The sequence below is a fragment of the Dermacentor andersoni genome, chromosome 2 (genome assembly GCF_023375885.2).
Source record: "Dermacentor andersoni chromosome 2, qqDerAnde1_hic_scaffold, whole genome shotgun sequence".
In the NCBI taxonomy this organism is placed as follows: Eukaryota; Metazoa; Arthropoda; class Arachnida; order Ixodida; family Ixodidae; genus Dermacentor; species Dermacentor andersoni.
This window is the reverse complement of record NC_092815.1, coordinates 155,303,990-155,318,031: the sequence shown is the minus strand read 5'-3', so window position 1 is coordinate 155,318,031 and position 14,042 is coordinate 155,303,990. Positions and strand designations below refer to the sequence as shown.

General features: G+C 43.8%; 1 protein-coding gene across 1 annotated transcript in view; it reads right to left on the bottom strand.

The window, feature by feature from the left end:
• The window catches only part of LOC126540564 (diuretic hormone receptor-like), a 230,872-nt gene that overhangs the window by 133,602 nt on the left and 83,228 nt on the right, over window positions 1–14,042 (bottom strand). Inside the window, exon 2 of the mRNA XM_050187400.3 lies at window positions 5,567–5,855. Within this exon, the coding sequence (XP_050043357.1) occupies window positions 5,567–5,852 (286 nt within the window). The 5' untranslated portion in view covers window positions 5,853–5,855. The remainder of the gene's footprint in view (window positions 1–5,566; window positions 5,856–14,042) is intronic.

Sequence of the window (14,042 nt, the reverse complement as noted above, 5' to 3'; positions counted from 1 at the left end):
TTGCGCCTTGGACTAAACAAATTAGAATACTTACTAGTGGAAATAATTTTGAAAAGGAATAGAAGCAAACCGCAAAGCCTCTTTTGTCTTAATGTTTATAGCAGCCCTAGCGACATGAAACAGAGTTTCAGGGCACTTCTTAATAAGACTATGGCTGTTACTAAGCACGCTCCACTCATTATTGGAGGGGATTTCAACGCCCCACATCAAACCTGGGGATATCGCTGGAATACTAAGAAAGGGGATGGACTCTGGCACCTAGCTACAGATCTTAATCTCTCCCTCATCACAGACCCAGCTTATCCCACTAGGTGTGGTACATCTACATGCAGGGACTCCACCCCAGACCTTACTTTTGTATCAAACTTAGCGAACGCTGGCTGGAATAACTCCAATATTGACCTGGGTAGTGATCATTACATATTACAAATACTATTGGAAACACCAAGTAATGAGATAAAGCACTTTAACTACATTGACTGGGATCTTTTTCGGAAAGCAAGGAAAAGCAGAGCTGAGACAGAGGCAGGACAAAAGAAAACACTCCAAACTTGGACCACTCAGCTCAAAGAAGATGTAAAGGCGGCAACGAAGGATATTACCACAGAGGAGGATATCGAAATCATGGACAGTAGGCTGGCGCACTTGATTGAAGCGAAACAATCTATGTTAAATAGATGGAAAACGCAACGGCTGAACAGGAGACTCAGGAAGCGCATAGCATTGTTGAATAGGGAGATTGAAGAACACTCCAGAAATTTACCGAAACAACAATGGGATGAGCTTTGTAATTCCATAGATGGTCGAATCAGACGTGGTGGGAATTGGAACTTACTTAGACATTTGCTTCATGAGAACGACACGAAATCTAATAGGAGAACAGCAGTAGCACGACTCGTCCATCGTGAGAGTCAAGACACAAGGGAGGAGGCCATTCTGGATCGGCTCGCAGCTAGGTATTTACCACTTAAGGATAGCAGTGAGAGTACAGACCTGCCTGAATATACAGGGGAAGACTGTGAGCCTATGGATCAAGACTTCACAGAAAGCGAAGTTCGTGCAGCCCTGTACGACCTCAACAGTAGATCTGCTGCCGGTCCAGATGGCATTTCCAATAGGCTGTTGAAAAATTTGGACGATCATTCCATAAAATATTTAACAGAGTATTTCAACGAACTCTGGAAAAACGGTGATTATCCGAAGGAATGGAGAATTGCTAACACAATTCTTATTCCCAAACCAGGCAAGCAACTCAATCTAGATAACCTAAGACCCATATCATTAACATCATGTCTGGGCAAAACCATGGAGCATGTCATACTCAATAGACTGACTAAGTATGTAGAAAACAGAAATGTTCTTCCGCATAACCTGATCGGTTTCCGTCCTGGACTTTCGACTCAAGATGCAATGCTTTTAATCAAGCATCACCTTATTCTTGCTAGCCCGCTACATACGAGAGCTCTTCTAGGCCTAGATGTAGAAAAGGCCTTTGATCGCATCAAGCACAGGGCCATATTGGATATCCTCTCGGAGATGGGATTGGGTAAGCGATTGCACAATATAGTCAAAGCCTTTCTCGGTGGCCGTTCTGCTTGTCTCAGGTTAGGCGAACTCCAATCGACAACCCTGGAACTTGGGAATCGTGGGACACCACAAGGGTCTGTCCTATCTCCCATGTTATTTAATTTGGCAATGTCAAAAGTGGCTCGAGGTCTCGCGCAGATTGAGGGTATCCACTTTGCTATATATGCAGATGATGTAACAATCTGGAGTGCCCAAGGTAATATGGGACAAACAGAGATCAAACTACAGGAAAGCATTTATGTGGTAGAAACAACACTTGAAGGTATGGGACTGAACTGCTCTGCTAAAAAATCAGAACTATTGGTATTACGGAGCAGTAAGCGTGGGCGCAGGCCGAACGGATATATCCCAGAGGAAGAACCCCGCATTGACATATACGCCAAGAATGGAGAACCAATCAGGCAGGTGGAGACTATTAGAGTGTTAGGACTTCTCCTGCAAGCGAACGGCTCTAATTGCAGGATGATAGAATACATCTCTAACAAGTCAGAAGAAGTCATTAGGCTTCTGCGTAGAGTTACCAACAAGCATAAGGGGCTAGGAGAAGACAGTGCCATAAGATTGGTACATGCATTCGCCTTTTGCCACTTCTCGTACGTGGCTGGCATGCTACAATGGACACAGGCTGATAAGAACAAGCTAAACGCTTTAATCAGACGACTTATAAAGACTGCACTAGGACTTCCCATCAGCACGGCCAATGATAGCTTATTGCGCCTAGGGCTGCATAACACACTAGAGGAGATAGCTGAGGCTCAACAGGTGGCCCACCAGGAGAGACTAATGGGGACACGCCCTGGGAGGGCGCTACTTGAAGAAATTGGCGTAGAAATTAACAACCACACCAACGAAGGAGAATTATTAACACAATTGCAAGCGGGACTACGAGAAACAATAAAGACGACCCCGTTCCCTAGGAACATGCACCCGACACATAACCTCGAGAGACGGAAGGCAAGGGCGAAGGCACTCCTTCAAGACATAGATCAACATAAGCAGCAGGCGGTGTTCGTTGACGCTGCCTGGGTTAAAAACAAGGATGCGTATACCTCCGTTGTTGTAGACACTCAAGGTAACGTACGGGATGCCATCACCGTCTATACCAAGGACCCAACAGTAGCAGAACAAGTAGCAATCGCCTTAGCCATCCGGGCTAATCGGTGGACACATATCTACAGCGACTCTAGAACAGCCATACGCAATTTTACCAACGGATATGTGACACGGATAGCAACAAAATTATTAGAGAAGGTCAAGAGTGAGAGGATCGAAATCCGCTGGTTTCCTGCACATCTGGGGGTGGTGGACGGAGCTCGGAGAAACCTCAATGAGGTGGCAAATGAAGCAGCACGAGGACTTTCTAGCCGTGCTCTTCAAGACCGAGCAACTTACACTTCACCCGGGGAACACAGGGATCGATTATTAACATATAACGAAATCACGAAGCATTATTATTTAAGCAGAAGGGAATACCCATTGCCACACGGTAAGCTTTGCAGAGCCCAAGCGGTCACATTACGTTTGCTACAGACAAGAACATACCCAAGTCCATATTTTATTAACAGGATCTATCCGGAGAGGGAAATTCAAACCAACTGTAGTAAGTGCAATGGCATCATTACTCTTGACCACATGCTTTGGCAGTGCCCCGCGGTCTTCACAGACCGTGACAAGGAACAAGAATGGTGGCGGCAAATGCTACACAGTGAATCACTCTCTGACCAATTACGGGCAGTCCAGAAGGCCCGCGATGTGGCTGAAGGGCTCGGCCTGACAGTCCCAACGTGGGAGCGGCCCGCGTCAACGTATGGTTGACCTTCAGGACCCAATAAAGTTCTCCATACCATACCATACAGAAACTGTTTATTTGGACGATCTGCAAACCGCTCGGCAACTTTCTAAGTGGAATTTTTTTCCTAGTTTCGTTGCTTCAGAAGTTGCTTAATTAATCTAGACTAATTACCTAATTAAGGTAAATACAAGAATAGTGTGACACACTACATACAAAAGAGAGCACCATGCATTTGGTCGCGTCGTCTTAGAGTGCATCAGCGTAATTTTAAACTCTCGCTAAAGTTAGCTGAAACACCCTGTATACAAGAACAACTCGCATACTGTAGGGAATGATGAACACGAAAAAAAGTTACGATCTTGTGAGTTGTGTGCGAGCAGTATTTTCTTTTTTTTTTTTGCTGACTTCATGCAGCTGTTTCACAATATGTACTATAGGTTACGCACCCGAGTACATATATTTGCAGAATTTGTATACCGCATTGATTTCAAAGAGTCCGATAATTAAATTCAGCGAGCAGGCGTCTAGTGCTAATTTTGCACCTGATGGCATAGACTTGCGCTGCAGCGAAGTAAAAAAAAAAAGCTATCGTAATAGCAATTCTTAATGAGTACGACCGTGAAGTCTATGTTTAAAAGCAAGAGTTCCTTCACTCGAGCTAAAACCAATGGGTATTTGGCCACTGAGGCAAGAATGCGTGTAACTGTAACTGTATAAAGAGGAATTATGAAGCTCCCTTGAAGGCAGAGGTGTCGGGCCGATGTAAGATGAATTTCAATAGAGTTCAGGGGCGAGCTAGAGTATCCGAAAGCATGCTGAGTCGGAAAGTGAACAAATATTGTTCATATATTAGGACACATGTATATGGACACATGCAAAACATAGAAAGAAAATAATTATTTATATCCTTACCGAGAAATTTTATTAACTGTGGCTTACACTGGTGAATGCTGAAAGCAATCAAACATGCATGCATCAGAGAATCGTGCGTTAAAGTGAGCTAGGGTTCCAAACACCAATAGACAGACGAAGACAAAGAGAGAGAGACGCTCTGCCCTGCCTACAATGGAATAACATGGCGTTTGATTTAGGCATTGACGGGATCACCTGTCTTGCTCGCTTACATAACCCTAAAGGCAGGACCGCCTGACAGGTTGCTGACTAACCATAACGTATAGAAGCACATGGCAGTGAATGGCAGCGAGGTGGGCATTGTCTATGAAATTCATGCCCGAGATCGGTGTCGCTCAAGCTGCGGTAGGCAACAGGCTCAGCAGTTGACGATAACGATAAGGAACCCCAAGAACCCGGAAATTGCCGCTGCTCTGTAAAATTCGCCGTTCAAGCGCTATCGGCAAAAAGGCTTTAATCATTCACGCGCACAACGTTCGAGAGCACTGCGATCGCATCGTGTGCGCACGCAGCCGAGTGCCGTTATTCCTGCGCTTTGTTTGTATTAAAGCGAGAGCGTTCAGGGTCTCGTGTCACAGGAAATCTGACTTCGGCGTCCCGCGTTTTTGCCATTGGGACTGGAAAGCTTGCCTTCGTGCATAGCGTTCGCAGCCAGCGTTTTCCACTAAACGTTACGGTTACTTACAAAAACTGCAGTTGCCGGCAAGCGTGAAAAACCGTCAAGGATCTTTGAATGCTATCGCGTTACCCGGGCATTGCACTACGAATTGTGCTACGGTGACGGCTATAAGATCGTCCACTTACTGGGGTATTTAAGTTTTACTAGATCTAGCCCTAGGAGCGTTAACCAGCGCCACTCAGAGGCTGTGGGTTCGGCTCCCACCGTCGACACGTTATGTTTTTGTCAGCTTTCACTTCCCTTACGTCTGTATCTTCTACATTTCATTTTCCACTACAGGGCATTTCCCTGGTGCTCTCCTTGGTGTCATTGTCTGTTGGCTTTATATGATCATCATCAATATGTATATATATATGTATATATATATATATATATATATATATATATATATATATATATGCATACGATGTGTTCTTTGGCTGCGCATCTGGACCTCAGTACTAACGCGCTGCTGTTTTAGGCTTTGTCGGAAGGGTGGATACTATGGCAAGGAATGAAAATGTCCAATTATCGCTTAAGACTAAGCTTCACTCACGAATGTCCCAGAACCATCCGGTTGGCGGAGGTTGCATTCAATGGTGCGAAAGGAATCTCACCTGCACTTCGGTTGACGTCGGACAGGTAGCACTGAATCTCCGCCGCCGAAGCCGTCGGTACAGGAATGGTAGTGTCATTGGACGCCGGAAACAGAGCCCACGGTAAAGAAGGCGAAGACGTGTTGACGCTGTACGAGTCCTCGCCAGAAGCGGATGAGAGCACCGCAACTTCCGGTTGTGCAGGCGCCATGGGCTCAGGAATGGCGCTCCCGTTGACCGCTGAAGGAGCAGAGACATTTGCGACCGGCTGTTGATCATAACCGGCCACTCTTGCTTCTTCGCCCATTCTCTGCGCCCAAGTAAGAAAAGGACAAAAAACGCACGCTTGTAAGTAACGAAGTACTCTTCGTAGATTTCAATTACTGATGCTTTCAGTGTCTGGGTAAATTATTGTGCACGCGGCATGGCGCCTCATGGGTTATAGGTTAAGTCGTCGCCAGTGACGTTAAAATTGAGCTGAAAGGCACGGGTGCGATGAAGAAACAATGATAAAACTAATAATAATAGCGTAATATGATAACGTGATATGTTTAATAATTGGGGGAAAATGTGAAGTACCGTTTACAACGTTTACCCAAAAGGGAAAAGGAAAGGAGGATCAAGAGCAGTTTATGAAGTTATCGTCAATGAGCGGCAAAACATGAATGACGAAAATTTTACCCAGAAAATAGATCTAAAGTGGACACTACTAAACACATTTCAAACTTCTCAGTTTAATGTTAAACAAAAGTATAAGAAAATAAGTATATGGAAAGTAATTGGAGGTTAACATGCTTGAAAAATATCTAGGCAACGTGTGGGTCGCGTTGGCATACGTCACGTATTCCAATGCCTTCAAATACCGAACCTCCTCCCAGATTGCAGTGTTTTCTTGGAAAGAACGTTGACATTGACTTTTCTTCTGTATCTAGCGTCACAAGTAGAACCTGTGTGGTTTACAACAAAATAGCGCTCACTGCGCGCATTCACGTACACCCCCGTGCACCATATTGTGTATAGCAATTGTGAGGACGACACTCGAGGCGCATTTACACCTTTTGCCCCACGGCCATGGTGCGAAGAATCGAGGTAGATGCGCCACTAACGCTCCGGTTAATCGACTCGGCGGTGGAGCCGGCCCAGCGTTACGTCTTCTGCTGCTGGGGTGAGCGTTGTACGCACGCACACTACAGGCACGGTATAGCGTAACTGCTGATTTGCTCTTTGTGAGCAGTTGTCCCAGCGGAACGGAGAGTGAACATCAAGCGAACGTTCAGTATAGCGGGTGACTTCTCCAAGCAACCGTTAATTGCACTGCGGTCCCTCGAGGAGGGCACACGTGTCGCGTCGGCTACTGAACAGCACTTTTGAATGTGGTGAACGCGGTATAAATTGTGAATCTGGGACCTCGAACAAGTGCGAGTAACACGCATTTCTCTCGCACTTAACACTAAATTTCTACTGAATGTTTTGTTCAGTGTTACTTTATAAGCTCTTTCATAATGCAGCGTTAACAGAAGAAATACAAGGAATACATATTGAGCCATCATGTGCTTCGTCACGCGAAGACCATACCAAGAAATTGGACGTTTCTTTTTTAAAACAAAAACACTGCTCACTCGCTGTTTCTTAACGTTACGCTTAACATTTTTTTCGTCCCACCGCTCTCCGTGCGTCCCTTAACTTGTTCTAGAGCTTTTTTGTTAACCTCCGTATACATGCTCCGTATGTTACGTCCCTCATGACATGATGTCGAGAATACGGTGACGCAATTTGGATTACTATATATGCATTTAAACTGGCCCTAGTCCGAAGATTCCTTTGATGCGGTCATGTACCTATAGCTTCAGCAGGCATTTTTCCGTCATTCAGGGATGCCCAACCAAAAGTATATTTATTAGAACTCCACCGATTTCGCCAATAACAATATGATTTCCTCTGCAAGTATTTCCTACTATATCAAGTCATCCATTCCTTGTGTAGGGACTCATGCACAGAGCTGTGTGTGGCCGAGCCGGTAGCGGTAACCGTAAGCGGTAACCGTAAGAGATAGGGTTTTATGCGAAAGTTCTAATCTGTTACGTTCCTGCAATCAACAAGTGAGTGTCAAAAAAGGACTGCCAAAGTGGAAACTTATATATGTATATATATATTCAGAACGTAAGAATCCACCGAACAATGAACCGAAGGAGGGTATAGTGTAATTATTCCAGTTACTAATTCCATTAAATCAGTGATACACAAATGGAAACGAAAGTGCATGAAGAAACCGGCCACAGATAGTATACAAGCTCACGTCTTGGCATTACGTGCGCCATGCTCTTACCACTTGACCGATCGCCATGTTTGTTTTCCCAACCACTTCCTGGGGTACGTACGTTTGTCAACTAACCCTTGGAGTGTTAGGCCATATATATATATATATATATATATATATATATATATATATATATATATATATATATATATATATATATATATATATATATATATAGTTTAAGAAACGAAGGGGCACACTTACGAAAATTGCATGTTTAATGGATTAATCTGTCGGCCGAACCACGGCCTTCTTCAGAATAACGCTCGTTTATTCTGACGACGCAAAATAACTGCAGCCCAAGTTATACATTTTCCTTAAGTCAGTTTCTGTTACCATAGCCGTTCACGTAAGACTGTGTCTGCACTGTAACCGTTATTAAAATAATCTACTAGTTGAGAAGGACAGTCTTACTCTAATCTAGATCGCGTATCACACAAAGTAAGTGTTGTTACTTATAAGCCAGGCTGAGCTACAATGCTTCTCCGACCACTAACAGGCTAGTTTAAGCTTGGCTACAACATGCAATGCAGTATGCCATAGGCGTTGTAAGTGCTGCTTTAATGAAAAATAATCGCCTGGACAGTGATAAACCACTCATACCAAGACATAACTTTAAATAGTGAAAGATTAGCTAAGGACTCTTATTTTAACGTTCTGTACAGCTAACGTCCCGGTAAAAGGTATTGTACCTTTAAAGGTACTGATTTGTCCAATGGCTAAGATGTTACCTTTAAGGGCGTAAAAAGAAAAAAAAAAGAAACAAGGATATCAAGCTACGCCTGCGACAAAGAAGCCGTAACAGAAAACAGTTTAATATTTTGACTCGTAGCACCAATATAAACATAAGTATAGGACAAGACAATCTCACTGCAATAGGTAATAAAGTTTTTTTCAGGAAGTTTTGTAAATCTGGAAACTTATTTATACGAGTATCTGCAAACTTAATGCTGTACGCACCTCTTCAAGACGATTCTCACTTAGTGCGACCTAAAACCTTACTTTATTATAACAATCAAGCTAACTGTGACACGCTGGTGGGATTGCGAAACGTCATGCCACACTTACGGGCTGTTGAACGCGCTGAAAACAAAGGCGTTATGCCCCATTTGTTAGCATTGTTATCAGACATTGCGGACTCTCTCCCCTGTTCGCGACGTCTGTGAAGTCTGCCAGGACATTTTGAAACTCCATTTGCGCCCACAAAGTTTACCTGCCTTTGTCCTCATGTAAACATAGACAGATGGCGTCTGTTTCCATTGCTGTGCACAAGCTATAGGAAAGACCATTTGCCCGTTTTTGTAGTGTTATTTTTACTGGGCAGCTGTTGTTAACACAATGCGACTTTTGCAAATGGCCTGTCGAAAATTACAGACTATAGAGGGTAGACAACAACGGCTATCTCTTGTGCATAACTGACATACGGAGCTCTGTGTCTCTATAATTTGTGCGGAAGTCCCGGGTGGGAAATAGGGCTAGGCGGCCTCTGCCATCCACGCCCTCTATATTTCAACTTCTTACTTGGTGTCGATGTACCTGATTCTGTGAAATGCGTGACCTGAGGGGACGCCAGTAGCCAAACGTTTTACACTGGTGGTTTAGCGTCGCAACAGCAAAATTAATGACTGAGGGCGGCCTAGCGTGTCTTACAACTAGTTCTCTTTGTGAAGCCAAGAAATGGAAACATTTTGCAGAACTTTGTTCTTGCGCGTAAACATTGCAACAACTCGGTTAGGTTTACACAAAGTAAATAACACACTTTGAGCAAGGCAACAAGTATATGACCGAGTACAAATGAAAATATTACTTGCACTAACATAAGGCGGAAACAAATTACCGTAAGTTGCGAGAGGCGGTAAACATGAGCAAGTTACCAGGAAGAAAAGCTATTCAAACTTCTTGAGTTCGGTGTTGAATTTTCATTCATCGTAAAGTTGCGCGGTGTGCTGTTTCGTCGTGCTGGAATTTTTAAATTAGTTGTCCACCATTTCACCTTTCGTCCACAATATGCGAAAGGAAGAACGCGTCTACGCGCGCCCGCACACACTTACGCACGTCACCAACTCCTTCTGTAATTTTATATCCTATCACGCTCTTAGCCAGCAGTGAATATAGTCTTGATTATCAAGAAAAAAAAGCTCAGAAAAGGTCTGCAGTATCTAGACCACCGCTGACACTTTTGTTAATATATCACGGTTGCATTTGTGAAGTAATTTTGCAATAATAGCATAGTAAATAAAACTTTAGGATTGATTTTCGGACGTCGCGTCAGCAGATGTCTTGTTATCCGTGAGAACTTACATCCTATTTTATAAAAAGCAGACTGTGTGTTATAAACACACGAGACAACAACTACACGTTGTTAGGCTGCGTGGTAGATGGAGCTAAAATGTTCAGCTGAGAGAGCGATCATTATTACATTTATGTATTGAATCAAGCGCCAATGCGAAAAGCTTTCCTAAGGGCAAAGCAAAAAAAAAAAAAACACAGTCCTCTCCTTCTTGTTCTGCTTGTTTCCTTTCTAGCACTGCCACTAATTACCATCTGATGAAATCTTTATTTCAACTCCAGCGTTCATTTGCATAACTATCTGTGGCGATAAGTCATGGCCACTCTACTCAAAGGAAGGTTTGGTCTTTCCGCGCCGAATACCGAATCTTACTAAACGGGGCATCAATTATTACACACGAGGAAATACGAAAGCGAAGAACAGCTGCCGTATTCCGTCTGTGCTAATACTAGCATCCTACGCATTCTGATGGCGAACGCTCGCATTGCTCAAAAGGCAATGGGCGACGTGACCAATTAACCATGATGCTGCTGTACTCCATCGTCTGATGCGCTTAAGCTGTTAACGTCTACGCCTTCGCCGCGTAGGAGAGTCACGCAATTGCCATTACAGACCACCACCTACACGAACAAACTCTTCCCTGCCAAAGAGATGACGTGTTAAAAGACCGTATTCAGTACGACACGCCGTCAGGGTGCAGTTCAGCTCAAGGTGAAATGGTGATCTTTTTTTTTTCACTCTATGAATGATTTGCGTAGGGTGCGACGTTAGTAATGGCCGGCTGCCCAGAATCAGTCGGAATTTAGCGAATGCTGCCAATCGTAAGGCAAACGCTGCTTTCGCTGACTATATAACACTTCATTTCCTACACATCTACCCCTTGCAAAAATAAATACCAACGATGGATACAGGTTTAGTGCAAAGACGGCTAGAAACGAAAGCTGTGCACACGTTGTTTTAAGTCATTGGTGTTTTCAGACTAGTTTCACGCCACTTGCAGCCAATTCAAATGCGGAAAAGCGATAGGAAGCAGGCTGTTTCCAACAGCTAAGCTGCTAAATGTTGGAATAGCAGTTTTTTTTCTTCATGCACTATCGAAACAAGTGGTGGTTGCCTTAAAAAACGAATTACTTCTTTTTTTTTCAGGCCAGAGATAAAAAATTATCTACCTAGTTCATTTTGGTATTGACTTCTAATCTAATTTAATGCATGTAGAGCAAGTGGTTATCGTGGGCTAATTCCTTCTTCCGGTGTTCCGCTCCACGTGATTATACGTTCTTGCAACTCTTCTTCGAGTGGGCAAGATGATTATCTGAACGCAAGGAAGCCGAGCTGTACCTTGGCGAAAAAAACAAGGTTACGGAGCAGATGGAGGCGAAATCCAGTCAGAAGATGAATTAACACGAACACATGAGCAATATCGGCTGTTACGGGTTTTCCTCACTAGAGTGACCCGCTGTACTTCCGAGTTTTTGTATGGTGCCACCGGACTCATTACAAAAACGATCCGAAGTTAATTTCTTGTCGGGTCAGGGAGTGTCATTTTTGTCGAAACCCGCGGAGGTCCACACAGGAAGAGCGGTCGATCCACAAGGACGGCGATTTAATGTCACAACAATGTGATAATGATGATGATGATGATGATGATGATGACGACGACGACGACGACGACGATGATGATGATGTTGATGATGATGATGATATCGAATGCACGAAGAAGAGTCAACTGATACACCACGCATCTGCCCGATTTATACATCCGTAAATTCTAAGGATTATCAAATTTCGTTAATCCTACGAATGTTGCCACCATAAATGACGGTATGGTAAGTGACATATTTGGGAACTGAAGGTGCCAGGCACAACAAAATTACTTCATGCTTTTTATCCGATGACATCAAATGAAGCTCAGGCAAGTATCATGCGTGTTTGAAGGGGTTCTTGTGTCGTTAGGCGTAGATGGTGAATGATGTCGCTTCCAGAAATATACCCTTTTCACCCGTCATTTTAGGTGGTAGAAATCAACTACAGAGGACAGCACGTTCAACATGAAATGATGTCTAACCTTAGTGGAGACATGTATGCAACAAGCTTTACAGCTAGACGAGTAGAGATCGCTGCTTCTAAACTTGAATATATAGACTCTCGCCTGGAAATTTCCCCCGGTATGATATATTTAACCTTAAATTCTATTGAACGGACTGTGTGAGTTAAAAGAGGCGAGACGTGCAAGACTTCTGAAGCCTGGGCACGGGTCTTGAGCAGTGCCATGGCACTTTCTCTGTGTCTCTTCCTCTCAGTGTATGTGGTTGTTCTTTACACCGATATATCACTGCATTGTATACCAGGACCTGCTAGCGTACGAGCTTAAGAACAATAAAGCAGCACCAAAAGCCTTTGAAATTTGTCTGTGCAATATTTTTTCTGTGTCTATAGCGTGTCCACGTAAATATATTAGGGAAGATGTTTTGATTTCAACGATGTACACCGAGGAAATCACACCCCGAGCTTGCAATATAACAGTTACTCGCTATCTATGCTGCGTAGTGGGCCAGAATATGTAAAGCCAATCTTTCGTTATCTCCCTCACTCCCTCCGCCAAGACGTTGGGGGAAGGGGGGGGGAAGGGTTGGGTCTAAGTACGTAAGCACATCAGCGAATAGGCAATTTATGTTCACCGACAAGGTGCTACCAGTGAGCACCGCTGCGTTCTGCGCATTCAAACAATACATCATTACACAAAATATACGCTAATGCTGGCCCATAGGCATCTATCTCAAGAACACTCAGACCTCTTGATGCAGTATCTATCATATTGAACGGGTTCTTTTATTTTGCCTTATTAAAACTACTCGTTATTTGGACATCTTGGCATGTGCCACCGCGTGCTTCGGCTTAAACAGCACTAAGTTTAAATCGTCAGGGTTAAGCCATTGTCGTAAAGTATAGTGCTATAACCATTGAAATTTAAACTCGACTTCAGGCCTTTCTTCCAAAGCTGCAATGATAACCTTTTCTCTGCACTCTCACTGCGTTCGCGTTTACTCTTTATAAATATGGGCCACAAAAGTACCTCCGGATATCTCACGGTGCATATAAGGTTGCAGTACGGAACGAGATTTTACCGCAATCAAGCCTGGAATGAAACATATATTTAGATACCAAGCTCTACGCTATTCAAGCCAGGCGGCCCATGCACACAACAATTTAACGTACCCAATGCGGCCAACAAAGAATAGGTCCTTTAGGACACCGCGGGGCTCGGGAGGACTAATTAGTTTCACCGCAAATGGCCTGCCATTGTTCGCCCCCTTTAACTCGCTGCGCGTGCCAAACTTACTCCACCCCGCTCCTACGTAACGAGGCAACTCAATGCGAAATGCCCTCTTTTAATTTAGACTCATTACAGCAACCACAATGCATAGATGAACTTCTATCCTCCCTCGGCTTGCCTGTCATCTGGTACGTGTATATGGCGTGGTCTTGTAATACTCTGCGACATTACTGCACAGATTGCTTGGCTTGATTATATGTAAGGCTGTGTGCAAGGAAACTGCTGTAACTTCGTGAGCAGACAGGATGGCGCTATATGGAACCCGCCCTGCGTAAAGGGCATGGTTTTGTTTTTATGAGTGATAGGAACTCACGAAATTCGTAAAGACTCAGTGCACTAGAAAATCATTTTTAATCAAGAAAAACAACCGTATTGCTTATAACAAAACAGAATTTTTATTCCGAACGCTTCAGTTCAACCAAGCCCCCCGTGAAAATATACGATGAATAGCATTTGTAAACGTGTATTCCTGCGCCTAATCACGGCGACAGGAAAATAATTTGACAAAGCTTTGGCTTTCATGAGTGCTCTCACATAGGAACAAAAGATACTTTTG